Source organism: Arvicola amphibius, chromosome 12 (assembly GCF_903992535.2).
Source record: "Arvicola amphibius chromosome 12, mArvAmp1.2, whole genome shotgun sequence".
NCBI lineage: Eukaryota > Metazoa > Chordata > Mammalia > Rodentia > Cricetidae > Arvicola > Arvicola amphibius.
The window spans coordinates 33,824,818-33,851,780 of NC_052058.2; the positions used below are offsets into that span (position 1 = coordinate 33,824,818).

General features: G+C 48.4%; 1 protein-coding gene across 1 annotated transcript; it reads left to right on the forward strand.

The window, feature by feature from the left end:
• The first annotated feature begins 652 nt into the window (after positions 1-652).
• On the forward strand, positions 653-26,637 carry LOC119827090 (anthrax toxin receptor-like). The gene is made up of 18 exons (XM_042054013.1): positions 653-906; positions 4,882-4,953; positions 6,379-6,450; positions 8,527-8,608; positions 8,710-8,743; positions 10,070-10,149; positions 10,232-10,300; positions 10,658-10,738; positions 10,826-10,886; positions 15,995-16,093; positions 17,540-17,609; positions 18,158-18,248; positions 18,582-18,791; positions 19,428-19,613; positions 20,782-20,817; positions 21,837-21,971; positions 23,412-23,486; positions 26,236-26,637. Exons 1-18 carry the CDS (start codon positions 653-655, stop codon positions 26,635-26,637), a joined length of 2,109 nt encoding a protein of 702 aa, XP_041909947.1.
• The last annotated feature ends 326 nt before the right edge of the window (positions 26,638-26,963 follow it).

The following is a 26,963-nucleotide window of genomic DNA, read 5'->3' on the forward strand; positions in this document are numbered from 1 at the left end:
CAAGCGCCCTCACGGGCATGTTATTCTCTGATTTGTTTATTCTAATGCTGGGCATCAAATCCAGGGCTTTGCACTTGCATACACAAGCACTGTATTTGTGAGTTACCTCTCTAGTTTCATAAGCACTTTAGTAGCCCAGATTGGCCATTGCTGTCTTGATCGCTTTATCCACGGTAACTAGTGAGCTCAGCCACCTTTTCAATTAACAAAACACCTGGGTTCCTTGAGGTATCCCCCTAAGGATGCCCTGTGAGGGGCTAGGGTTGGAGACAAGGAGCCCTCATCTGAGACTCCTGCAAAGGACCTATGACTGCTACTTGTCACTGTCAGCATAAAGGCTAAGAGGAGGGGCAGGTCACAAAGTAACCATGTCAACCTTTATGTCCATCACAATCCTAGGGTGTTTTTCTCCTGGTAGGGGAAGGGCTCTGCAGGTAGTTGGGGTAGGGATACCCCAGAGCAACTACCTTCTAGCCCGTGTCCTGAGTTTATCAGGTGCAGTGCTACTATTGGTGATAGAATACAAGCTGTGATCCTCGATCCCTGGCTTCAAGCAGAGGTGGTGGAGACAAAGGCCAAGAGTAGCTGTCATCCAGCTACTTGTGACCTTCCACAGCATCTCTAGAGCTAGAAAGGCCACGGGACAGACAGCATGGGTATTCATGGTCTCCACATGTCTTGCTTGGCATTCTTTCTGTTACTGTTCCTATTACCTCCTCCCATTTCTAAGGCTAAGAGCCTCCACTACCGTGGCCCTGGCTGGAAACTCTTCCGCTACCTGAGCGAGGGCTCCAAAAGTTCTCAGCAACGCCAGGTTCAACAGATGAGGCAAAACTGGAGCCAGGACAAGCGCCAAGTGTCGGGGGACTGCCTCGGTATTTTCGACCTCTACCTCATCCTGGACAAGTGAGTTGCCCTCCTGCACTGTCCCTAGAGAGTCCTTGGGAATCCACAGTAGGTCTGACTCTGTAGGACAGGCAAGATCATTGTGGGCAGACCCCGGGATGTAGACTGTCACTGACTTCCTGAATGCAAGGAGGCCAACACAGACCTTCTGGATGGCTCTGTCCCCAGCATCTTGACCCTGATCTGGTTACCATGCCCCTCAGGCCCAGAGGCTACTAGGAGCTACCCACAGAGGGACCTTGGAGATTGCCGTGGGCACTGTGGGCACTCTCTCAGCTTTGCTGCTCCAAGTAGCCTTTATTTTAGTGCCCTAAAGGTTCACCGTTTTTCTCCCAACACAAGAGCCAGGGACAGTTCCTACCCTGGGAAAAGCCTGTTTTTTTCTCAGTGTGGTAGGGAAGTTGGGCTGATCTTTAGAGCCCTCCTGGCTGCGAAGGGAGGGAATGGAGATGGGGTCAGAGACCCAGAGAGGCTCAGGGCTTCTCTGGTGGTGCCCCATCCAACTATCCAATTTCTTGGATTACAGAAATTTGCAGTGTGCGCTTAACTTCTAGATAATGGGAAATCTTAGCCGGGCAGTGGTGGCGCACGCCTTTAATCCCAGCACTCGGGAGGCAGAGGCAGGCGGATCTCTGTGAGTTCGAGGCCAGCCTGGTCTACAAGAGCTAGTTCCAGGACAGGCTCCAAAGCCACAGAAAAACTCTGTCTCGAAAAACCAAAAAAAAAAAAAGAAAATGGGAAATCTTGCTTACACTTCTATCTCTCGAGCTTAGTCATTTGACGTGTCTGTATTTTTCTCTTATTTTCATACATGTATGAAACGTATTTTACCATTTCATTGCCATTTACCTGCTCTCCTCCTTTCCCTGTTAATCCTTTGCTCTCTCTCTCCCTGTCTACTCTCGTGTTTGTTTTTTGATGACCCAGCGAGTTTCATTAGGTTGTTTACAGGTCCATCCTTTCCCAGTTTTTCCTTTTTTCCTTTTTTTAACCCAATCTTGGGTGATAGTCCCCTGACCTCAGAGGGTATGATATAAATGTCTCATTTTTACTTGAGTTTCAAGTCATTCAGCGTGGAAGGAATTACTTACTCTTTAGCCAGTTATGAGCCTCTGTGATTGCTGCTGCTCATGGCAAAATACAAACAAACAAAGTCGATGTTGGTTGTAATCACAGTTGTTTAGAAAGTTTAATGGGTACATTGTATGCTGTTAGCAAAACAATAGCACCAGCTTCCCCACTAAAGCCTATGATCTCGCTACAGGCTTTTGACTATGTTTTATAAGACCAGATAAGGAGACCCTTTTGTGGAGTAGGACTCAAATTAAACCAGAAAGCAACTGGTTATCAATAACAGATCTGCTTCAATTGCACCGGTGGGCACAAGGCTTGCTTGGACTCTTTCTCAATTCTTAGGATATGTGCACACTCCAACATAAATAGCACACATAAAAATTAGAAACTAGGATTCACATACCTCACTTGAAATCGTTCTTTCCCGTTCCATATATTTTCCTGCAAATATGAAAGGACAGGGGGAGGTCCTGGGAGCATCAAGTTTAAGCAGAAGTGGGCAAGGTGGGTAAAGGGAATGGAGCAGTAAGTGGGTTCGCCAAAGCTGAGGATATAGGGAAGCCTTATGAAGCCTGACTACTTTGTACACTAACTTAAAATATTTTAAAAGAAGTTGGAACACAGTACCCCACATTGGTGAACAATGCTGCTCACAAAAGGCATGGGTTATTACGTGAAAATCTCAGTGTGAGACACGGATACTTCTCCATACATTATTGGTTTGGGGATCCCCAGAGGTACCCAAAACAGCACACGTTATTGCCATTTCTCTTGGCTGTCCACCATAATTAGATGATAAGACCCGATTGCTTGATGTTTTTATATAGGACACAGAGAAATAAATCTTGAACTGACCAAGACTCACTCTCTCTCTCTCTCTCTCTCTCTCTCTCTCTCTCTCTCTCTCTCTCTCTCTCTCTCTCTCTCTCTCTCTGATGTATAGCTTTCATGGTCCTAGAAGGCCTAGAAGGTGCTATTTAGACTGTTGAGGGGGGAGAAATTAGTGGTCTTTATCTAGCACTGGGCACTACATGTCACGATACTGACCTGCCAGGCAAGATGTATTCACGGGTGCTATAGCAGCATGACTGTTTATGGGGCTAACATAATTTCATTCTTCTTTATGGTGGAGGAAAACATCATTGTATATATGTACCATGTTTTCATGGACTCCTTTTCTCTGCTGTTGAACAACAATAAACAAGGATAAGCAGGCATCTCTGTGGTAGGGTATAGAGTCCTTTGAGTGTATGCCCACAAGCATTTTTCTGGACTGCATAGTAGTTTTTGCTTTAGTCTTTGTTATTGTTGTTATTTTCTTCAGAAATATCCATGCTAATATCCATAACACTTACACCAGTTTGTACTCTCACCAACAGTGAATAAGGACTCCTTTCTCTACACCTGTGCGGGCACTTACTGTTGTTGGTTTTCTGGTCATAGCTATTCTGATAGGTTTGAGATCGATTCACAGAGTGATTTTAATTGCTATTTCCCTGACAACTAAAGGTGTTGAGCACTTTAAAAATGTATTAGTCATTTGATGTTGACAGAGTTTTCTGCTTCATTTCCTAATGTATGATCACTTTTAGAGAAGTTCCACAGGCTGCTGAGAAGAGCGTACATTCTGTAATGTTTGGGTGGAATGTTCTAAAACTGTCTGCTGGGTTCATTTGAACTACGAGATCATTTAACATTAATGTTTCTGGTTTTTTGTCAGGAAGACCAATTTATTGCTGACAATGGATGCTAAAGTCACCTTCTCTTACTGTGTTTGGGTTTAGTTGTGGTGTTATGTTTAGTAGTGTTGTTGTTGTTTGTTTTAGTTTGTTTAGGTTTTGTTTTCTCGAGACAGGGTTTTTTGTGTGGCCCTGGCTGCCCTAGAACACAGTCAGTAGACCAGGTTGGATTCAGTCTCACAGAGGTCCACCTGCCTCTGCCTCCTGAGGGCTGTGATGAAAGGCGTGTGCCGCCACCATTCCGCTTTAGTAGCGTTTTTTTTTAAATGAAACAAGGCGTGCCCATGCTCAGTGTGTATGTGTTTACAATTGCAATGTCCTCTTGATGGAGTCACCGTAATCAGAAGAAAGTGAGTTTCTTTATCTCCAGGTTAGTTTTGACTTGAAGTCCTTTCTGTCAGACCCTCAATGGTGTGACTCTTGGAACAGACAAGCAGGAAACAATGGAGAGCTTTGTTCTGGTTCATGAATGGCTCAGTGGACTAGGCTATCCTGGTAGGCAAGACATGACAGCTACAGCTGGTATGATTTGGGGGCCAACAAAGAGCTGGGAAGACCTAAAAATCCTCAGGACCCAACCTATGCCCCAAATGTTCCACAAGCTCCAGAGTAATCTCACCTGAGAAGGAGCTTTGATACTTAATAACCCAAGAGTTTAATAAGGGAGTTCAAAGCCAAGCCTGGGTCACCTTCTAGGCCTTTCCTAGTGTTCAAAAGCCTTCTGATAACAATAGTGCCAGTAGCCCTGACCCACACATTCATGGACAAGACTGAGAATTGGTAAGTTAAAAGTCAATAGAGTGGAAAGCCTCACACATTAAAACATAGGTAGATCTTCCAATCAAGACATCTTCCTTCATCATGAGACAACACAACCCTCACCTAGCATAATCAGGCACTGTGGTGAGCAGCTAAAGGCCATTTTGGGGACCTCACAGTCTCTATAGATGAAGCTGTTTGGCTACCTTCTGTTCACTACTGACCCTGAAGAAAATAACCTCTCGTGATGATCCACCATGGTCAGCACTGACACAGCAAAATGTTGCTAAAATAAAAATAAACAAACCAACAAATAAATAAAAACAATGAACACCTGGGAAGGCTGAAACTGCCCTTCCCTAAAACTTGCCCATACCTTGACATATGTCTCCTTTGTCTTCAGGTCAGGCAGTGTGGGCGTAAATTGGATCCATGTTTATTCATTTGCGGAGGATTTGGTGAAGAAATTTCAGAAGTATGGCTTCTTCTGGCTATAATTTCCTCTGTGCTTCAAGGGAGTAGTCCTCTTGTCTCTCAGATTTGATGAGCATGAGATTCCCTCATAGAGGGAGCATAGGCCCAGGCTGGTGTGCTAACATGGGGGACAGCATCTAGTTGGGGTACAGCAACACTGGCTGATCCTCCTTGGGGATTCGGTATAGTACAGTGACAGAGTCCACCCTCCAGGAACCCTCAGAGTGGGAAGGACATCACGATAGGTGGTAACCTATATTGAGCATAGAATGTTCAGGACCAGAGGAGTGAGCTGGGGAGCTTGTCATGGAAAGACAAAGGAAAAGGCAGCAGAGAAAAGTCTCAGGGTCCTAGAGAAACTGGAAACGTGAACTGAGTCCTCAAGGCAGGAGGACGAGCAGGGTCAAAGGGTGACATTACTGCAGCCACAGTGCTTATCAGGCACAACTTAAGAGAGGTATCTGTGGCTCACAGGTTCTGAGGGGTTCAGTCCCTCCCTCACAGGCATGGCAAGAGGAGTGTGTAGCCAAGGCTGTTCACACCCTGTAGACCATCAAGAAGAAAGTTAATGGCAGGGACAGACTCTAACTGTTGATGGTCTGACTTGATAATCTGCCTCAACCAGCTAGATACCACCTGAAGATTCTACAGCCCCCTGAAATAGTGTCACCAGATGGGAAACGAGTGCTCACAACCTGGGTTATAATGGATGGTTTCCAACTCAAACTATAACAGTGACCCCCCAGTAAGAGGGTAGCCCCTAAGACTAGGGGAGTGAAGGTTGCTCAGGAAAGGCTGGGAGAAGAGGAGGACCTCAGGTAGTTTGGGGACAAAGCCATAGTAGAGGTCATGCTAAGTCAAGGGAATCTGATTTCCTGCTGAGTTATAGGGAGAGAGGAGAGGGAGGCATGCATGTGAAGGGTTTCCCAGACAGAGAGTGACCTCCTTGAGTTGGAGGCAGGGAGGGTGAAGAAAGGTGGTTAGAGATGCAAAGAATCTGATAGCCGGGACCAGGGGTGATGATGTCCCTGTGGGGGAGTGTGAGAGCCTCTCTGCCTGTTCAGAATGGTTGACCTGAGTGTGTGCACATATGAAAGAGGAAAGGGTAGAAGGCAAAGGGAGAGAAAAGAGTGAGGGGAGACGGGAAGAGAGGGAGACTGAGGGAAAGAGAGACTGAGGGAGAGAAGAGAAGAGAGGCGAAGCATGGGATGGAGCAGGGGTTGTCCTGACACGTTCTCTCTCTTCCCCGGAGCTACATATCTCTGTGGGCTTCAGAATCCTTTGCCAATTTCACCTTAACCCCTCACCTCTGAATGTCCCCAGTGCATAGGAGCTGGGGTGGGAGCAGGGATTTTGTGAATGTCTGCTCCTTGACAGATTGATGATCTAGTGCCTTGGCTTCTCAGTACTTGTGCTTTGTCCCCAGCCCTAAAATGCGGATTTCCATCATTACCTTCTCAACAGAGGCTGACATTATCATACCACTCACCTCAGACAGGTAGGTATTGCCCAATGGCTGGGACACTGGCACCTCAAGGAGACTGAAGGCTTGTAGAGACTTCTGCATCTCCAGCATTGCCCATCCATAGGGGACCTATGGACCCAACTTGACCCTGAACCCCAGTTTACTAGCATCCTTGGGCCTGTACTTAAGCAGAACTCATAGGCTTAATACTTCTAGAAGTTCTCCACCCCTGAATCTTACCTAGGCTCTGCCTATGACAACATATGGGAACTGGTGAGGTACACATGTCAGTATCCTTAACACCCATAATATCAGGGAGTTGGTGAGACATGCATGTTCTCTGAGAATCCTGGCCTGTGTTGCTCTCTGCTTGGGTAAGTGAAATAGGGAGACATCTGGGAAAGCCCGAGGAGAGCCCTGGAGGATGGGGAGCATAGGTCCCCTGTGGTCATCAATCAATAAGGAAGCGTCAAGATGAGGTCATGGGTCACCTGTACTGAGTGCCACAGGAAGATATGGGGAACAGGTAGCCACAAAGTGGGGTGGGCCAACATCCCAGAGGTAAGAAGTTGGGGGTTTCTGACCGACGAGGAGGAAGATAAACTTTACATGCTCTTCCAAAGACTCCGTACAAAGTTAGAAAGCCAGAAAGAGGTGTGGGGACATGAAGGATTGAGCTGTTTGGAGGTGTGAAAGTCTCTGTCCTGTATCCTAGGGGAAAAGGCAGGAACAAGAGTGAAGGGACAACCTCAGGGAAGGGACAAGAGTCTCTGAGTCTATGGACATGGCACCCAAGGTCCATCTGGGAGGTGGGGCAGGAATGGGCTGACTCCCAAAAGTCCAGGCCAGGCCTGGTGCAGTGTACCCTAGTGGCTTGGTTTTGGGGAAACTTGATTAAATTTGAGTGGCAGAGAGAATTCCTGAGGGTGATTCTGACAAGGAGTGCAGAGAAGCCACGGGGCATAGGAGAAATAGAAGAAGGTGCTGGATGTCTCAGGGGTTATCCTGGGCTGAGTGGAGAGTAGAAATAGAAAAAGGATAGTGGGCTAGCTCAGGCAGAAAGATAGACTCTAAGGCCAGATAGAGGGGTAAGTGATGGGATGGCCGAAGGCTGGGGGTTGGCATAGAGTGGAGCTAAGCTGGCCAAAGGGGAGAGAACTGGATTGGGCTGCGCTGGCAAAGGGATGAGGGCAGAACTGTGGCTGGAACTCCCCAGCTTGGGCCCTGACCATCCCATCTTCTAGTAGGACGTATCTGGGCCAGGCATAGGGCTCTCAGAGCTCAGTCCCTGGTAAAGCCTCTCCTTTCCCCAGTAGAAAGCCACCTCAGAGTCTATTGCAGATCACATTTTTATGCCTGCTTAGCCTTGGCACATTAGATTACCCTGAACTACTCATACCCCTTTTCTTGTCCTAGAACAACCTTCAGACCCAGCCCTGTTTGCCTCCATGTGTTCTATCTGTTTTAACAGCACCTGACAGGCCATGTAGTTTCTAGCCCAGGGATCAATACAGATGCCCTGCGGACAGCCAGCCCTCAAGGCCTGAGTCCCAGGTTCAGGCTTCTCTGGTGGGAGCTACTGGAGTCCACAGTCAGGCTCATATCTAAGTAGACGGACTGCTGCCTTTAGCAGGCTGGAGGGAAGGGAGTCAGGCCAGGGTGCTGTGAGTCAGCAGGGTGGCATGGCCCCCTTTAGCCCTACACAGTGGATAATAGACCATTCAGAAGGAGGGTGACCGTGGCATTAGGTTATCCATTCAGAATGCAGAGACCCACTGTGAATTCCTAGTTTAAATCCCAGGATGTTCTCCAAGGACTTAAAGGGCAAGGACTCTGTCCAAATCTCCAAGGCCCTGGATGCCTAAAAATGTAAACAAACTCAAAGAAAACCAGACCTTCCTGTGAGGCCCAGTGAATTCCCTGCCTTATCCTGCCTTCATGCTCATGGATCAGAGGAAGACCTGGCTCAGAAGGGAGAGACAGTGTCCCTTGTCCAGTACCCTCTCTCAGCCGGGCGACCTGCAGGGTGGACAAGGCCATAGGACTGCTTAGAGATGTTTTGCCACTGCCAATATCTTTCATGCCACTTTTCTGTTTTATCCCTTTCAGAGAAGAAATCCACAAGGGCCTTCTCACTCTCCTCGAAGAGGTGCCTGAAGGATTCACACACATGCAGAAAGGATTTCACAAGGTACAGATGGCTGTAGCCCCCTCTGGGCACAGCTGCACTGGCTCGGCGTAGAGGGCCACATCTCCGCATCTTACCATTCCTTTTTCTTCTTTCCCTGGCAGGCCATAGAGCAGATCAAAAAGGCCAACTTGGAAGGTGAGTGGCCTGTGCCTTCAGTGGGGCGGGACCCACAGAGCTGGGCTCCCTACAGGGTCTGTGTGTAGATCCTGAGCCTCTTCAAGTCCAACTCTTGAAGCCTGTCACCCCCCACCCCCCACACACACGCATCTGGCCCCTCTGGAGCACAGCACCCCACTCAGGAGGCTCTGGAGAGGACCGGAAGCTGCACATGGTCACGTGTAGGCTTTGTTCTCACTAGGGTTCTTGGCATACCGATGGACTTGGAAATAGAAGAAAACACGGGGCCTGGGCTGACTGAGGACCCTGTGCTGGAAGTCAGGGTTTGGTTTCATCTCGGGTTGCTAAGTCTTCTCCTACCTCTTGCTTTGTTTGGTCAGCTTCTTAAGCCCATGAGTCAATCATGTTCAGCCAAGACCTGTGTCCCTCTGGACTATGGGCCTTGTGGAATCTAGTGGGTACATTTGATGAGGGGCCATTGGGTTCCCTGCCTAAGACCTTCTGACTTGGAGCCGTGAGGCCAGCAAGAAGGTAGTTAGTGTAACAAACGCTATATTTTATTATGCTGAGGGTCATCACAGAAGGTTCATGCTCTAAATCCCTAACTCCAGTCCTAAGTCTAGCTCCCCAAGGCTGCTCTCCTGTGCGTATCTTAGCTGTAGGTCAGGCCCAGCCTCTAACAGAAGTCTCCAGCCCCAAGGCAGATCAAGGTGGTGTCTCTCCCGATACACAGAGCAGAGCATTGCTCTTGGTCTCCGATGTATAAGTATATGATTTTAGAGTGTCCAGTGGTTGTCGAGGGGTTCTAGGACTGTGTCCCGTTATCTTTTGTGAGTGATGTCACTGGGTTCTGGTTATCAAGTGCAGCCTTGGGTGTAGTGGGGCTCCTGACTAAGCTATTTTTACATCTCTAAAAGGCATTTTTCACTATGCTCATCGCAGGTCTTGACTCACTGGGTCTACTGTTCCCAGTAAGATGTCCTTAACATAGTGCCTGAGGCTGACCCCAGGCTCCACCTGCCTCACTCTGGGCATCTTCATCAAGGAAGAATGTTTCCCCTCCTGTTTCCCCACCAGCCCAGGGAGAGGCTGGGCTTGTGGCACAACCCTTAGTTAAAGGAGAGTTTCCACAGCCAGGGAATAAGAAGCCAGGACTGCTGGGAGGGTATCAAGCCCCTCTGGCTCCTAATCTGTAGAACAAGAAGTACCCAAGTCTTTTCATTCTGTGAGACCAAGGACTTAGAAACAAAGAACCAACTTTATTGACCTGGATGGTGCTGGATCTGCCGCCTCACCCAGTAAGCCACGCCCACTAAGCCCACCCACTTCTTGCTTCTTCCGCAGGCAGCAATGTCAACAGTGTGATTATTGCTCTGACTGATGGGACACTGGTGGATAGGTCATTTCAGCAGACCATAGATGAGGTGAGTCCAGTCCACAAACATCAGTACTTTGCCTCTGATATTTAGGGCTGTATTTTTTTTTTAAGCAAATTCTTTCTTTTAGGCCACAAAAGCTCGAGAACTCGGAGCCATCATTTTCACCGTGGGTGTGCATATGTATGACAGAGTACAGGTACTTCAGACCGGGTGACCAAGTGTCCCTGTGTAACCTATCAGAGCAAGATTGTAAAGGCATCTTCACAGTGCCAAGAGAGTGGAGCTCTCACCTACCCAAAGTGCCCTGTCTAGAATTAGCCACTGCAAAAGGGTAGCTCACATAGTTGAGTAAGCCAACCCCCTCCATAGAGTGGGCAGGAGAGCTTCCCATTCCTGAAGTTAGGGCTTTGAATGAAAGTCAGGGTGTCCCTGACACCCTCCTGTCACCACAGCCTCAGGGCAACAGTAACTGCCCCCGGTCTGGGAACCTGTTGCATCACGCTTTTGGTTTCTGGCTCTGAGGTTCTAACCAGTGACTTTTCTCCTATCATAGATGGCGGAGATTGCAGACAGCCCAAGTCACAGTCTCGGGGTCCAAAAAGGGTTCGCTGCTCTGCAGAGCGTCGTTGACCAAGTGAGCAACTGGGATGTGGGACACTGGGGAACCCCGTCTGTATTCCCTAAGGCTTACTATCCTGCCCATTTCTCTCTCTCTCCTCAGATTGCTGCCAAGACATGTATTGAGGTGTTATCCGTGAAGCCTTCCCACGTGTGTATAAAAGGTAAGAGCTGAGAGGTCACAGACAAGGGCCAATGGTATAACTCAAGAGGGTGTGTGCATTTGCACAGGCACATGTGATGTATGTATTGTGGTAGTATTGATAGTGATCATCACCTTGAGATGATCTGGAATTACCTAGAAAACAAGCCCCTTAGCGTGACTGCAAGGGAGTTTCTCGACTGGGTTAACTGAAGTGGGAGACAGCATTCTAGACACAGGCAGCAGCATCCAAGGGCCTGCGGTCCCAAGCTGAGGAGTTAGAGAAGAATAGAATGAGCTGAGCACTGGCGTTTACGTTCTTCATGACTGTGAATACAATATGACCAAATGCCTCACGTTCCTGCCACCATGAACTTCCTCCCATACATGCTGGATTGTTTTCTTGAACTGTGAACTAAAACTGTAAACTTAAGCTTATTTGGTCTCGCATTTTGCTGTCACTGATACAGAAAACTGGTATCAGGAGTGATATTGTTGCTAAATTCTGACTGTGTACTTCTTAAGCCTTTGAAAACAGCTTGTAGGAGAAAATTGTCTGAAAGTTTGGAAAATTGACACAGAAAAACACAAGAATTCTCTAAGAAAAGCTTGGTGGATCATTCTGTTTGTTTTGTTTTGTTTTGTTTTGTTTTGTGTTTTGTTTTTCAAGACAGGGTTTCTGTGTGTAACAGCCTTAGCTGTCCTGGAACTAGCTCTTGTAGACCAGGCTGGCCTCAAACTCACAGAGATCCGCCTGCCTCTGCCTCCAGAGTGCTGGGATTAAAGGCGTGCGCCACCACTGTACAGCACAGTGGGTCTTTCTAATGGGAGTTTAAAAGACCAGTATGCCAAGAAAAACACAGACAGTGGAGGCCCTTAAAGACTCTGTTGGGAACCTGGATAGAGGCCATTCACGTCATAGTCTGGCTAGAAATTCGGCTGTTTTGTGTTTGTGTCCTAGAACTTGAGTGAAGCTGAATTCAAATTAAAGGGATTTTCATTTGACAGAAGAGATCTCAAAACATAATAACACTCAGGGTATGTCATGGTTACTGCTCATTGCTAGCCAGGTCTACAGTGAAGAGAGCCACAGAAGGAAAAAGATATGAAAAAATATGCTATTTGACTGGAGAAAAGGAGTGAATTTTAAGCTTGCAAACAAGGCTGGAACTGAGAAAGCACCGGTAGTTACTTAGCAGTCCTTAGCAGCATTCACGAGAAATCTGCTCAGAACAAGGACAGTCAGAAAAGTCCCTGAGGGCAAGACTCATACTTAGAAACTGGTCCATCCTAGGAAAATGCAAATTTATTTGAAAAGAAAGAGCCTGAACTCAGAAGGGATTTCCAGTTCAAAAGTAACATTCTAGGAAAGTGGTTTCTCAGAGTCAGAAACCAACACATATAATTACCACTATGGCTTTTTCGTACAGGGGACCCAGCGCCATCCCAAGCTAACAGCAGAACTTGGCAGTGTCATTCATGTGGTACTGATTTTGTGGACACACAAGATACAATACTGAGGGGGTAAAGGAGTCTTGAGAGAGCTCTTAGGGCCACCCAAAGTGTAGCAGAGTCAGAGAGAGCTCCTTAGAGACCTTTGCTTAAAGCTGGGGAATTGACGCCTATGTTGCAGTGGAGACCCCAGCGTGTTAGGGATTCTAGAACTATGGAGCATCCACTAAAAAAAAATTGCAGGCATGTTGTGGGGCTGGCCAAAGAGAGGCTATGTGTGCTGAAGGAATCAGAGCCAGAAGGGCAGGGCTACACAAGCCCTTTGAATCCAGTGGTTCCAATACAAGTTCCAACATGCTGGACTTCCAAGGGCTGTGCTCTTGAACTGTCAGTGAAAATAAGCCCTTCTTTCTTAAGTTGCTTTAATGAGACATTTTGCTACAATGAATAAAAAAGGTAATTAACTTGTGTACGGGTATGGTTTGTGCACATGTGTTCCTATGTAGAAATGTGTGTAGATAGGAAATTTGGTTTGTGTGTGTATGTGATATGGTTATGACATGTGGCATGCATGTGGGTGTATATGGTGGATTAATGTGTAGGTGTCATATTTTGTGTAGTATAAGTATGGAAAACTGAGCTGGAGTTTTTTGTATAAATTATATGTTCTATGTATGATTTGTATGTTTTGTAGGTAAGGCTTGTATGTATGTATGTATGTATGTATGTATGTATGTATGTATGAGTATATCTTGTCTCCTCTACATTGTGAAAATTTAGGAGAATGTTATGGGAAGGAGGGTACGTGTGTGGTTTGATATTTGGGGAAGTGAATATATATGGTATTTTTGTGGTATAGGTAGTGTCTGTAGTCTGTCTTGTAGAGATGTCTTGTGTGTGGTAAGTGCTTTTGATGGATGTGTATGAGCAGTGTGTATGTGTATGGCATTATGATATGGGTTGTAGAAGGGCTGTGGAGTGAGTGACTCAAATAGGCAGGGGTGGAGAAAGTGATAATTGTGCTATGTATGTTGGGATGTTCTGTGTTGTGATGCATTGTGGTGTGGAAGGGTGTATAATGTGTATGTACCACATGGTGTGGTTTTATGACATGTACTACATGTCTGAGTTTTATGTGGCATATGGTGTCTAGTATATATTTACGGGATCTATGGCATGCATTTATGTTGTCTGCTATATGAGAATAGTATATATGATATCTGTGGTGCATGTTTACAACTGTGAGTGTAGAATAAATCATGTGTGCTGTTTTATGTAGGACATGGAGCATGTCCATTTATGAGTATATGTGTGGTATTAAAGAGCTTGAAGTGTGTGTGTGTGTGTGTGTGTGTGTGTGTGTGTGTGGTATGATATTGGTGATTAAATATGTAGTATTTTGAAAGGCACATGATATTTGTGTGCTTGTGTTTTATGGCTGTAAATGCCATAGGAAGTATGCATGTGTATGCAGTATGTAATAATACATATTATAGTTAGTATGTGTGTTACCCAGTGTATAAAATAAGAGCATATGGTGTTTGTGTGCCTCTGAAGGCACTATGTGTATTGCAGTATATGTGGGGATGAACACGCATGAGGTGACTATGCTTTTGGTATAGTATGATCTACATTTGGAAGGTACATTCTGTGATTTGTACATACATCACATTACATTGTGATGTATGTGCGAATACTGCTTATTTATCTCAAAACAGAAAGTGTTATAAGGCTAAGAAGAAGGCATTTTTGAAATTCTCAAGGAAACCCTAGGAAGTGGGACAGAACCACCAACACATTCAGAACACTTTGGCTTTGCTAGAAAGACCATGAGCAGCCAAAGCAGAAATCCGTGTGCAGTTTTCCGTTTTTGCAAGATGGAGTCAGTAACAAGGTGATTGTATCGATGGGTGAACAAACCACTGGGCACAGTGGGCATCTACATTGCTCCTGGAAACGAGGAAACACGCAGTGCCTGGCAAAGACACCCACAAAGACAGGAATGCTTACCACACTCCGGCACCGCACTCCGGCACCGTCATGGCCAACACCTGACCTCCAGGACTAGAACTGACAAAGATGACCTCTGTCCATCCCCAGGTCCCTGCATCCGTGTACCAAGGACACACATGTGTTTGTTTCTGGAGGAAGGATGCCTTTCTTTGTCAGTACATGCATGCAGACTTGGCCCCATAGAGCTGGATCTTATGCCCTGCAGAAGAGAGAGAGGCAGGGAGCCCCAAGTCTCCTTTTACCACTGTGGGCAGCTCAGTTCTTCCTATGCCTTCTAGTTCAGGCAGCTGAGTCCTGACCTCCATATTCTTCAATGGGAGTCCAAGACTCCAGGCCTAAGAAAACAAGACTAAGCTTGCTTGGGGGCTGTGCCACCCTCAACACCAATGTAAGCCAGAGGGCCATGTATGTGGGCACTCCAGTACACAGAACTACGTTGTGAGATGTAGAGACAATGGAAGGTGTGAGGACAGGCAGCATCTGAAGGCTCATCGGTGTTAAAGACAGAAGCTGGCCCTGATGTTTCCATCCTAGTCACTGGCTCCGGGCTGTCCCTGCCCCTCCCCGTATTATGGAAAAGTGAAGAGTCTGCTATGCCATAAGATGAAGGGAGAAAAGACCTCTGCTTCTGGGATTGAAAATAAAAAGGCTTGCAGTATAGCCTGCCTCTGACTGTCCTGGAGCCCACAGGCCTTGGTGTCTGGAAAACTGTGACGATCCCCATGAAAGCATGAGTTTGTCATTCTTTCCTGCCTGAAGCTGAATAGCGGCAACAGGTGCTTCCAGATATTCATCCGCTCAGTCACCGATCTGCTAAAGTGTTGGCTATTTTGTGTCAAGCTCTCACATGAGAATACCCATTAATTTCAGGGAAACCCGAGGCAGAAGCCAGGACCCCGAATGCAACAGAATTGGTTATTTGCTTGAGGTGGTACTGGGTTATCCTGTGTGTTATGGAGCCTGAGGAGAGTCCTTGTAGAGGAAGGTCCTCGATCAACCACCCTGAGGCATCTGAAATACAGAGGACGTAGGCATGAGCTGGCCCTGGGCCCCAAAGCAGTTATGCAGGCAAATGAGGAAAAGTTAGAGGAATCCAGTCTGAGGAATCATCCAACCAGCCATCCTCACTGATGTTAGGAAGACCTTGCTAAAACCTCAGAGTGATTGGCAGGATGAGTGAAGATAAAGAAGGATGTGTTGGCCTCGGGACTTGTATCTGAGAGGTGCCACCTCCTATAAGGGACTCTCTTGGGTGTGTCAGGGACTGGACCCATTCCTTATGACCCAGCCCTTATTCTTGGGGTCTCTATTCATATACCATAAACATAGGGAAGAACTGATATTCTTCATGCTCAGTGGTACCTGAGTTAGCCTAGCTTGGAACAGGGCTGGGACTAACGCATGAACTTTGAATTTGTTGGTTGGGGATCCCAGAAAGACTCCTAATTTGGCAAGGCCCCTCCCTGTTACATTAGCATGGATGCTCAGTGACATCCAGATAAGGATTTGCCCTACAAGTCCCACAGATGACGGTTCAGACACTGTTCTCATTTTACAAGGGCTCCTGAGAATTCCCTCTTTGGGGTAGCCCTTCATGAAAGGTGAGACCAGAGAGAACGTGGCACCCAACTCCTCCACTCCAATGCTTAAATGTTCTTCTTGCAGGTGCCTACCAAGTAAACATTAGCGGACGTGGGTTTAATAATGCGAAAGACATGAGCCAAGTTATTTGTAGATTCACGTTCAGTGATTCCAGAATCGTTGGTAAGTAGTCCCTTGGCATCCCTGAGGTATACGTTACCATACAGAATCATTTCTCTAAGTCAGTCTTGCCTTCTGTTCTTGCTGACCATGTGCAATGGATACTGGAGAGCAGGAAACAATGGAAAAAGGACCAACTGGCATGCCTAGGCCCGTCTGCCTTCATACAAACGTAGGGAGAGAATAACCCCCCAGCTCCCAAAGGCGTCTGGAGGCTGGCACGACACTGGCCCATCCCCGACTACCACATCCGGTTAGCCTGTCTTCTGTTCCCCTTCCCGAAAGTCGAACACCAGAAGCTGGTGTCTACAGTTGGGATAGAACAGCAGCCTCCAGACTGACCCTGGAAGATGTCCAGGAAGTCTTTTTGGAAAACCATTCATTACAACACACAGAGGGGGAAACTAAGGATTGGGAAATTGGAAGCGTAGCCAGTGGGAATACAGCTCAGCCCTTGACTTTTGCCCCAGCTCAGTGGACCGGGAAAGGAATGTGTGTTAAAGATCAGTGGCTTCTGTCACAGTTACAGAATTCTTCTCAGGCTCACAAAGGAGGAAAAGAAGAATCTCTATTCCCTTATGAGCCTTCTCCAGTTCCGTAAACAGTACAACTATCCACCTACCTCCTGGGTCTAAGCCTGGTTGCCATTCTTGGTCCTTTTTTTCCTATCTCTGTACCAAGTCCACCAACACTTCATCTTGCCTTTATCCGGAGCCTCCACAGTCCCTGGCGGACCCATCTCCCTAGCAGTAAAGTCCAGACTTCTTCCCAGAGCCCACACTTCCAGCAACCTAGTAGTAGGTGCCTTACCATGTGCCTCTCACTTAGCCCAGAGCCCTCAGCCCTAAGATCATTTCCTGACTGCTCCTAGCTCAGACATCAGCAGTTCCCACAGAATCAGTGTCAGTGCATATGGTGCACCAAACACAAACATACCAAGAATTATTGTCCATGGTCTTGACACACCCATGGCCTACGCTCAGTAACGCACACCCCACCCAGTGCAGCTGCCTGACGGTCTCACCACTGGCTATCTTTAGCCAATCCCAGGCAAGGCATCATTGCATGTGTGTATGCTCATTTAAAAAAAAAAGAAATCATCTCTCTAAAAGAAGGAACACGTCGCCAGTGACTGAGCATCTGTCTTCTCCCCAGTGTGCCCCACCCATCTCTCTACCCACCCATGGTACAGCACGCTGCACTCTGTCTTTTGCGTCGTCCTGTGTGTGTGTCTTTTCTCTCTTCTGGGGTGTAGGAGCCCTTGGCTGTGTGTGCCTGCTGGGTATCAGAAGGTGGTTCATTAGTGGGCAGAGCTGGGACTCAGTGGGTGCCCTTGAACAAAGAGAGGCAGGGGAATGTAGGCAGTCATCAAGCAGTGTGAGCCTCAGACAGAGGGTGACAGTGGAGGAAGGACAGCCCTATTGATAATCTTGTGTCGTTCTCTTTTAGACGAAAGCCCCACTGATATGGATGACAAAAGCATATCCTGTCCTGGACCAAGGATACAGAGTGCTGGAGAGTAAGTGTCCCTTGCTGGAGGTCCAGGAGTTTGTGTTCATCAGAGTAAGTGCCCCTTGCCAGAGGCTTAGTCCAGAGTGCAGTGGTTGGTGTTTACCAGTTCGTGGGGAATCTGGTGTGTACCCTCTGCTGTGAATCACTTATCTGCTTATATGTGGGTTCCATTTCCCTTCCACAGGCCCCTGTTAGTGCCCCTGGTAGTATTCAGGAATACACAGTGACCAGGCACTGCTGAGGGCAGGATGGAGGAGGTGATGGGTCCGAGGGTTCAAACCCGTGTTTCAATACCTCCCTGATCCCTTAGCTCATGGCCAGTAAGTCCATCTGGCATAAAGTCTCTTCTGACCTCACCTGCAGCCTTCACCATCTCTGAAGAGGTTGACTTGTTATGCTTTGGGGATTAAAGTTCTCTACGTACCTACTCACTATCAGGGAACTCTACGCTAGAGTGTCAGCAACGTTACACTGAGGGTTGATGTGTGTGACCATTTCAGCAAACCAAGGCTCCAGGGCTCTTGCCATTATCTAACTCTCTTTTCTGTGCACTAGGGAAGTCTCTCTTCAGGTCAGTCTGAACAATGGCATCTCCTTCGTTGGGAACAAACTCATCATAACCGGTACCTACTGTGGGAGTACCAAGGTAAGAGCCCAGGGGTGTTACAGCTTCACCTAGAGGTCAAAAGATTAGTCACAAAAGGTCTGGAGGTGCACACAAGTCCCTTAGGTAGTCTGTGGCAGTTCCTCAAAGAGCCACCTGGGACAGGTACAAAGCTTTGTCAGACACTGTCTAAGACATGCAGGGCACACAACAGCACCACATGGATGTGCCAGGCTCAGGAATCCAGAGTTTCTGCCAGCAGCAGTCAAAGATGTGTGCCAGTGAATCAGAGTCCCAGTAGCTAATGTGGACCCAAACCTACTCAGGTCTCACCCACCAAGCACCTGCTGGCTTGGTGACTCCTGTCATTTACAGGGTCCTCAGTCGCCCCTCTCTTCTCCATCCTTAGCTGCCCCTCTGCAGGCTTACTATCACCTGCAGGGCATCCTCTCCCACCATGGTGGGGGAACTGTCTGGTCTGTGGACCCCACAGCTCATTCAGGGCCCCTGAGGGGAAAAGAGCTGCTCCTCAAGGACTGCCTTCCCAACTCCACATCTGTCTTCCAAGCACCTGAGACCAGTGCAGTGTGACTGAGGGGTATGCCCAAGAAAAAGAGCTTTGTGTCCACCTGTGACAACTCCTGAGTTTCTCTCAATACTCAGAGGAAGGAGGAGGGGTGAGCTTCTCAGACAGAACTGAGAAACACAGAGAGCAGCCAGGGAAGGGAGACTCACATCTCCCAGCCCTACACCTCTTTAGTGGTCCAGCAACCCAACCCTCTCCTTGAGATCTGATCACTGGTAGCCTAGTGCACTGTCCGCCAAGGCCCAGTAGTCCCATATGCAGGGTAATGCCTATCAGAACTGGTGTCCTCAGACCCTGGAAGATACTGAATCATCCTTTTCTGGGTTCAAGACTGGGAAAGATTGACTGCCTTCTGAGGACCAGCCTGGGCCACTAACTCAGCTGTAGCCCCTTTGAGTCTAGGCAAGCTGGGTGGGTGGAGAGAGAATGTACACAAATAAGAAGCAAGGGGTGGGCACATGGGAAGAAGCCACTGTTGTTATCAATCACAGGGGATTGCAGTAGGCAGCAGCAGTGACAGAAGCAGCCGCAGCAGCAGCGGCAGCAGCAGCGGCAGCAGCGGCAGCAGCGGCAGCAGAGGCAGCAGGAGCAGCAGCAGCAGCAGCAGCAGTGACCATAAACCCAACAAGTTACAGGAAGAAGAACCAGCTCCAGACCCAGACCCAGACCCAGTGGACACAACACAAGGCAAAGTCACCACTGTTCCCAGAAACCCACTAAGAGACAACCCTCTCGTTCACTGGAAATTTCTTATCTTCATACCAGTCTTGCTGGTGCCCCTCCTGTTCCTGTGCTGCTGTTGGAGGTTGTGCTGCAAAAAGGTTAAGTCCACTGCCCACCCCTCCCCCTTGCCCTGGCTCCCACACACATGTCCCTTCTCCAAGGAACAATGTCATAGTGCCGTATTATAAACCAGCCGGCTGGCAATTTCCCATCTGTTCCAAGATCCTCCTGTCAACCAGGAGAGACACAGACTCTTAAGTTTAAAGCCCCAAGCCCTAGAGCAGCCTGGGTTCTGAGAACTCTCCAGCCTTGCTGATGCAGGAGTTCCATTTGAGATGCCTGGGCTATGGGCTGAGGCTGGCCCTGGAGAGAGGCCACCCCAGCACCCTTAGACCCTAACCATCTTGTATTAGCTACACATCTACAGGCCTCATGTGGCCAAACCTCATAGGTGCCCTGTATGTCAGGACAGGATCCCTCATGTAGTCCCAGTGGTCCCATATGCAGGGTAATGCCTATCAGACACGATTAGGTAGGGCAGAGCTACCCTTGATACCAACTCCTTTCCGGATCCCGGTATAGCATATAGCCCCATACTGGGCTGCAGAAGTACAAAGAAGAAGCAGAGCCACCCTCCCCCACCGGGGACTGCACTTACTGTTCAGCTTCAGGGGGAGATGCACCCATTCAGAGACGTAAGCAGAACCAGATGCAAAGATGGCACTGGCATCCTGGGACAGGGTGTGAGAAGACAGAAGAGCTGGGGAGCTAGGACGGAAGGAACCCTCCAGAGAGCTGAAGAAAGAGGAGGAAGTAGCAGCCCTGGGGGACAGCATGCAACACAGCTGCCAAGGCCCACCTCCTCTTAAGGGCACAACGAACAGAGAAATCTGGGCACTAAACTCGAGAGTGAGGAGACCGCAGGATGAAAGGGGGTGGGGGGGCTGAAGGACAGTGAGCTTCTGCCAAGGGGAAGTGTGGGCTCCACTACAGTTGGGATGGGGCTGATGTGGGCCTCCAGGTGCGGGCCTCTCCAGGGACCAGAACCTTGATTCATGTGGCCTCCCCCTCTACCAGAGAGGAAGGAGGTCTGCCTTAAGCCAGGTAGAGCCTGCTGGACACAGCACCGCAGGGAGTGAACAACTACATCGGCACCCAGAGGCCTTGTTGTCTCCCTGTTCCAAGTCAGGGTCCCCACTGGCTGTAGGGCCAAGGCAAAGCCCACCCTTCCCACTCTAGCCCACATCTGTCTGTTTTACATTCCAGCGTAAGGAACAGCCGCCACCATCAGAACCAGAGAAGGTGAGTTGGGTATGGGAAGAGGGTGACACTGTCACATGACATCATGAAGTCTTCATGAGGCATCATGAAGTCTGAGCCCAGAATTGCTCACTACTTTGGCAGTGAATGGGTGGAATGCAGATCAATGGGAAAGTCACGGGACTCAAAACAATGTCACCCAGACAACACCATTACCAGACTCCCTGTATTTTACAATTATTAGGGATTTGGCGACCTGCTCCACTGTGTGCAGCTATCCATTGATGAATTAGTACCTTTCAGTGGATCCCATAGGATTCCCTATAGAATGCCAAGGACACAAACAAGTTCTTAGTATAGAAGCTGCACACGTCAGACCCAGGTCTCCATCTCCAGGCTCAGAGCCTTTGGGCTTCTCTACTCCTTGTCCATCACCTGCTGAAAGGGCTTCACTGAGGTCCGCCTAGGACGTCCAGAACTGGGGAAAACAGAGGATATCCTATTTGACCATGAGATATGAGAGATGTTCCCAGCTGAGGAGAGGGACCAGATGGGGAAGCAACTGTGCCTTCTTTGGGGGTGGGAACCAGAAGAGGTAACGAAAGGCCAGAGCAAGCAGAACCTGGGCCTGGGCCTGGGCCTGGGCCTGGGCTTGGGCCGGAGTTAGAGGGGCTTTCTTATCCATGTGGGACAGTGCTGGCTGAAGAGTTGCCCTGGGAGCTTGCCCCTGTAAAGGCCAGTATCTAATGGAGGAGAATGCCACCTGGCATTGCCCACCCTCTACACAGCCTCCAGTCTAAGCTTCTGCCAGCAAGAGTGGCCCCAGGAAAACCAAGAGCACAGCAATGGGCTCTTTGCATTTGAGGAAGCTCAATATCTGCAAACCAGAGGGGCTTTCTTGGCTGTTCTTCTCATGAATGACCTCCCTGGGTGTGGGTTACAGTCTTCCATTGGCTCCACAACACTAGCTGACTGACTCCCCAGTGCAGGGGTATGCAAGGCACAGTGTGCTCCTTCCTGTTCAAGAAGGCAAGACACACACCAACCCTTTTCACTTCCAGAATCCAGAAGAGAACCTGTCCCCTCCTCCTACATCACCACCGGCTCCTCCCATCCCTCCTTCAACTCCATCACCTGTCAACCCAAGCCCTACTGTGATTGTTGCCTGCTGTGGCTGTGGAAGCAGAGGCATCCAGGTGCCTGGGGGATGGGCATGCTGTGACCCTAGGCTCAGCTCAGGGGGGATGGGCACAGCCAATCATCACTACAGAGGTCTGACTGTGGACAGGATGCAGGACATGTAACACTTTACATCTGAGGACACCGGGCTCCCCGTCTTTCTCCCAAGGCTAGAGGGGAGCAGCACACAGGAGGGTCTTCCAAGTGCTTGCATCCCTATTTTTGCAGGTTCCCTGGACATGGCCACTGTGTCCTGTCTTGCCAGTCTCTGGTTCCCATGTCATTGTCTCTGCCCCAACAATGTCTTTGCTGTCCCCTTAGTTTGTGGACGGAAGAATCAAGATATATTGGGTATATCTTGCAAAGTCTGATACAGTAAAAACAAAAAAAAGACCAGTCATGAGTTACCGTCTGTCCACCAAGAACTGGCCAAACGCCAGTGGCCCTGGCCAGCCAGGATGAAGGCTCTTCCTGTACGAGCAGAAGAGCTGATTGAGTGGTGTTAACGGCCACTGAGGTGGACAAAGAGAGACAAGATGGAGGTAGATGACATGGAGTTCTGAAGGGGCATCACAGGCTTCCTGTGTGGAACTGAGCTCCAGGAGGCAAACAGCCTTTCATCTGAAGCCCCTCCTTCCAGGAGGTCCAGGCCACCTCAGGAAAGGGGGAAGACAGACAGCAGCCCCAGGTCCCAATATGGAGACCCTACAAGAATAGTGCTAAGGAACAAAAAGCCCCAGTCCCCTTGTGGCTTTGTAGTCTTCCTCCCTGCCCTGCCTCTATCTGTGGTGGGCCCATTGCTCCCTCCAGAGAGCTTCGAAGTCTTCGGCCATCGCCAAGGACATCTGAGAGCCATGCCAGCCCATTCCCTGCCTGTGAGCTCCAATGAAACCAACACAGGTCTCCTAAGAGGAAAACGGCCACTGCCAGTGGCCTGGCCTTCCTGGCTCGGCCCCACCCACTCCATAGGACCCAAGGACTCTGAGCTATAGGGCTGAGACCATGAGGTTCTCCACAGTTAGGCCCGGGGTTCCTCCAGCCTCCCCACCTTCCTTTACCTGGGCCCATCCATGGGCCAGCAGACCCTGATTGAGACCTGGACCTCTTGCCAGCCTGACCTATGTGGCCCAAGTTCTGGCTTTTTCCCTCTTCCCAGGCCTTCTACCCAGACACTTCACAAAACCCATAGTTCTCCTGGAGGCCTCTGCTTGCCACCACATACCCCTCAAGCCAACTTCTCCAAAGTACCTTTTGTTCCAGATTGTTCCAACTTCTATGTCCTCCAGTGCCCACTTCAGACACCCAAGTCTTTAGACTGGTCCCTCTTAGGAGAGGATAGGATTTGATTTCTTGCGCCCATGTTGACAGAGTTCTAGTGACTGTGGAACCCATTGTCTTTGGGGGGGGGGGCAGCTCCCATGAGCTTCTGCTTGCTCATGGTCCTGGATGCTTTTCAGGGAAACCTGGATCCATGCTGCAGCTGCTTTCACCCAGGTTACCACCAGATGCCGTTGATGTGGTGTCATCCCAAGGTGAGCCAGACAAAGGAAAACTCCAGGGCACAGAACGGCCATTGCTTTTGTATTTTGAACTTGCAGTATTCTGGATCCACGGTTTCACGTGAGCCTTGCACTGAAAAGTGTGGGTTTTAGCTGAGATGGCTTCCTTCAGGGTTTACTGTGAATAAGTGGCCGGAGGGGCCTGAAGTCCCCTGCAAGGTACAAAGTTAAGTGAGTGTCAACCAGCACCTGTTGCTCCCTTCGAGGCACAAAGTCAGATGCCCACTGCTGTGCCCTCTGCAGGGACAAATAAAGGGATAAATAAAGCTGGGAACTGTCTAGGGAAGGGATTCAGTAGGGGTTGATCTGAATCCTAATGCCTCTTGCAGGACAGTCAGCTTGCAGCACTGGGCTAAGTAGAAGCAAACACTAATGCAGCTCACTTGGCAAGTTCAGACAGGTTCCTGCATGAAGGCATTCTGGGATGCTCCACCAGGCTGGTCTTCTGCCTGAGCAAGGAAGTACTGTCTAAATGAGACCCACTTAAGAACATTATGGAGGCTTTAACCCTAGTCTAGCAGCAGGGAGCGGAGGTTTTGGTCAGGGACCCTGATCACACACCATCTCCCACTATAGGCCACTTGAGTGTCCCACGCCACCCTTCCCGAAGGCGCCTTCAGGCACAGCCTCACCTAGACAAAAGCAACAGGAATAAGATCCTGGTGGGACTGGGTGTGCCTCTCCTCCTGCTCTGTGTCACCCAGTGGGAAGGCTGTCCCTAAGCTCCCGATCCTGGGTGGGAGTGGCACGCAAGCTTGAGGACTTGAAAGGTGTCTGCTTGTTCCAGTCACCTCATAAGCTTTCGTGTCTCAGCTAATCACAACCCAGGGAATTCCTTACAAGGTTCAGTTTACCGCAAACCTGGGCATTTAAGGTAGAAGTAAGTGGCTTTTCTGCCTTGAACTTTGACAGAATAAATGTCTGCCCCAGACATTCCGGAAGGAATTTGTCTAGTTGGTGCCATCTCCTTCGTAAATACGCACAAAACGCAGTTGAGTTTGTGAGTCACATCCGCTGAGGTCTGGGTTCTCTTTAGTTCATGCTTTATCTCTCTGCCTGTTAAACTGATGGAAATCTGGCTCGGTATATATGTAAAACTGCGAAACCTCCCCCTGCCCTGAACAGAGTATCTACCATAATGATGGGGCATTCCCAACCCCACTCATCTTTCTATGCCTACCCACTCTACCCAGGAGCTGCTTGGAGCCTGGAAACTCATTCCTTTCTCACGACTGCCTCAGAGAAACTGTAACTTCCATGTAGAGAGCCATGGTCTAAGGACTTCCCATAAGCTAATGATGAACCAAACCAATAACTCTCTTGTTGGGAGGAAACTAGAAACCTTGCAAAGTCAAGAAACTTTTCATCAGTCATGGTCAGGAGCCAACCAGACCAGCACACCCCAGGCATTGTGTGTGTGCTTCCTTCTCTGTCCTGCTGTCTTCACAGCTGTGGAAACTGAGGCACTGGCATTTAGTTTGGGGCTCATCATGGTGAGGCTGTTGAGTGGTACAAGCAGGTTGTGAACTGACCCTTTCATCCAGGCTTTGTCCCAGGAGTCAGGGTATCAGGGTGACCAAGAGAAACATGTGGACCACACATCTTCTAATATAAAGTGTGATGTACGAAGTGTTTATGAATATTCCTATCTCATGGGTCTTAAAGTGACTATTTAATGCCCAGCATCCAGAATGTTCCTTTTTGTTCTTGAAGTTTACAAATAAACAAGATAGAAAAGAGCAGAGTTATTTACAGACACACATAAACAAACTAACATGGAGATAAGAATTTCCACAGCATCTTAACTGTGCAGAGGAAGCAAAATTATTAGAACCATAAAGCCAAGCATGAATTCACCAAAAACAATCATGAGGTCCTTTGAAGTCTTTGCAGACATATTTTACATTCACAGAAACCAGATCTAGAAACAGTTTGTAGAAAACTACTCACAGTCCTGAGGTAGAGGCCAGATTCTTGAAGGCAGCTTACTTAAAACAGCCGAGGAAGAGGGGACTTTTCTGATACCAGCCTAATCAACAGTCAGAGAAATTCTCCAAAAATAATGATTTACTTGGGAAATGTAATATGGCATTGCGAGATGCTTCCACATTCCAGAGTGGGCCGTACGCATATAAAGAATAAAGGGAAACTTTAAAGGCCAAATTGGAAGGTTCACACAAGTTACTCTGAGCCAATAACCTTTAGTCACAAGGAATCGTAAAAGAACAATAAAGGATCAAGAACAAAGGGGGCAATGGCACCAGTCCTCACCTTTGAACTGGTCACTCATGGGCAGAGTTCCTTGAAGACTATGTTTGTGTGCAAGGGATTTAAAAGGCAACGTATCTCTAGGCATATGGGCCACAGGTTGCTATGGAGTTACTGTGTGTATACAGCCATTGATGTGAAAACTTTATAAAGATCTTTGGGCAGCGTGGTCCTAGCAGTGTTTTGTGACAGTTTTTCTATATGAATGAAATTTCCTCCTTCATAAATAATCAATCAGCTTTCCCTATTTTAATTTCTGTTTCTATTAGGACTTGACACACGTGACTCCATGTTGATTATGATTTGTTTTGATTCAAAGGAGCATTGACAAGGCCAGCACTGCCAGCCGAATCCTGATAAGTCCTCACCCTACCACCTTAAGTTAGGCAACTTCAGCTTTCTGCCTCAATTCCAGCAACCTCTCTGTGACCTTCTGTTTTTGTCCTTCCTCCAGGGGAGATGCGCCAACTTTACTGTCGTGAATCCCAGCTGCACACACGCCTCCTGCAGCCCAAAGCTTTGCCTTCCTTCCAATAGAGACTATCTCCATCTCACGAAACCATACACCTCAAGGATTGTTCTTCAACCCAACGGGGAGTGCTTTGGCATCTCACAGGCATCCTGCAGCCCCAAGATCTGCCTTAAGGCAGGCCAAGAATGCCTCCCTGTGGCTCCGACCCTGTGCTCAAAGGTGTGCTCACCGAATCAGAAGTGCTACGCTCTCGATTGCTCACAGTCCTCATACCCAAACAGGTGTACCCCATCTCCCTCCAGGATGCTGCCTCTGCTCCCTCCGCGTACCCGCCAATCTGTAGAATCCCTTAGTCGTCCCTGCTCTAAAGAACCAAAATTCTAAGTATAAGAGGCGTTTGTTTCTTATATTGGACACAAGTGCCAGGTTTTAGATTGTAGCGAGAAAGCTACAATTGGCTGCGGATTCGCAGGCTCCGTATCTAGGGAGATGCTCACCGTCTGAGGTGAGATTATGCTGCATGTACCAGGCAATGCCCTCTTGTCTCACTTCCTATAAGTCTATCTTCATCTGTCTGCAAAAGCTGGGAAAATGGGATCTTCCTCGAAGGTCTCTGTGAAACTGCTCCTCCCAGTCTTTAAATACTCTTCTGAGTTTCCTTTCCCTCAGTTTTTTTTTTTTTTTTTTTTTTTTTTTTTTTTTTTTTTTTT

Coding starts and splice junctions, on each gene's coding strand:
- LOC119827090 (XM_042054013.1), top strand. CDS start 653: ATGGGTATTCATGGTCTCCACATGTCTTGCTTGGCATTCTTTCTGTTA. Junction 6,451..8,526: donor ATACCACTCACCTCAGACAG/GTAGGTATTGCC, acceptor TATCCCTTTCAG/AGAAGAAATCCACAAGGGCC. Junction 10,887..15,994: donor TTCCCACGTGTGTATAAAAG/GTAAGAGCTGAG, acceptor TTCTTCTTGCAG/GTGCCTACCAAGTAAACATT.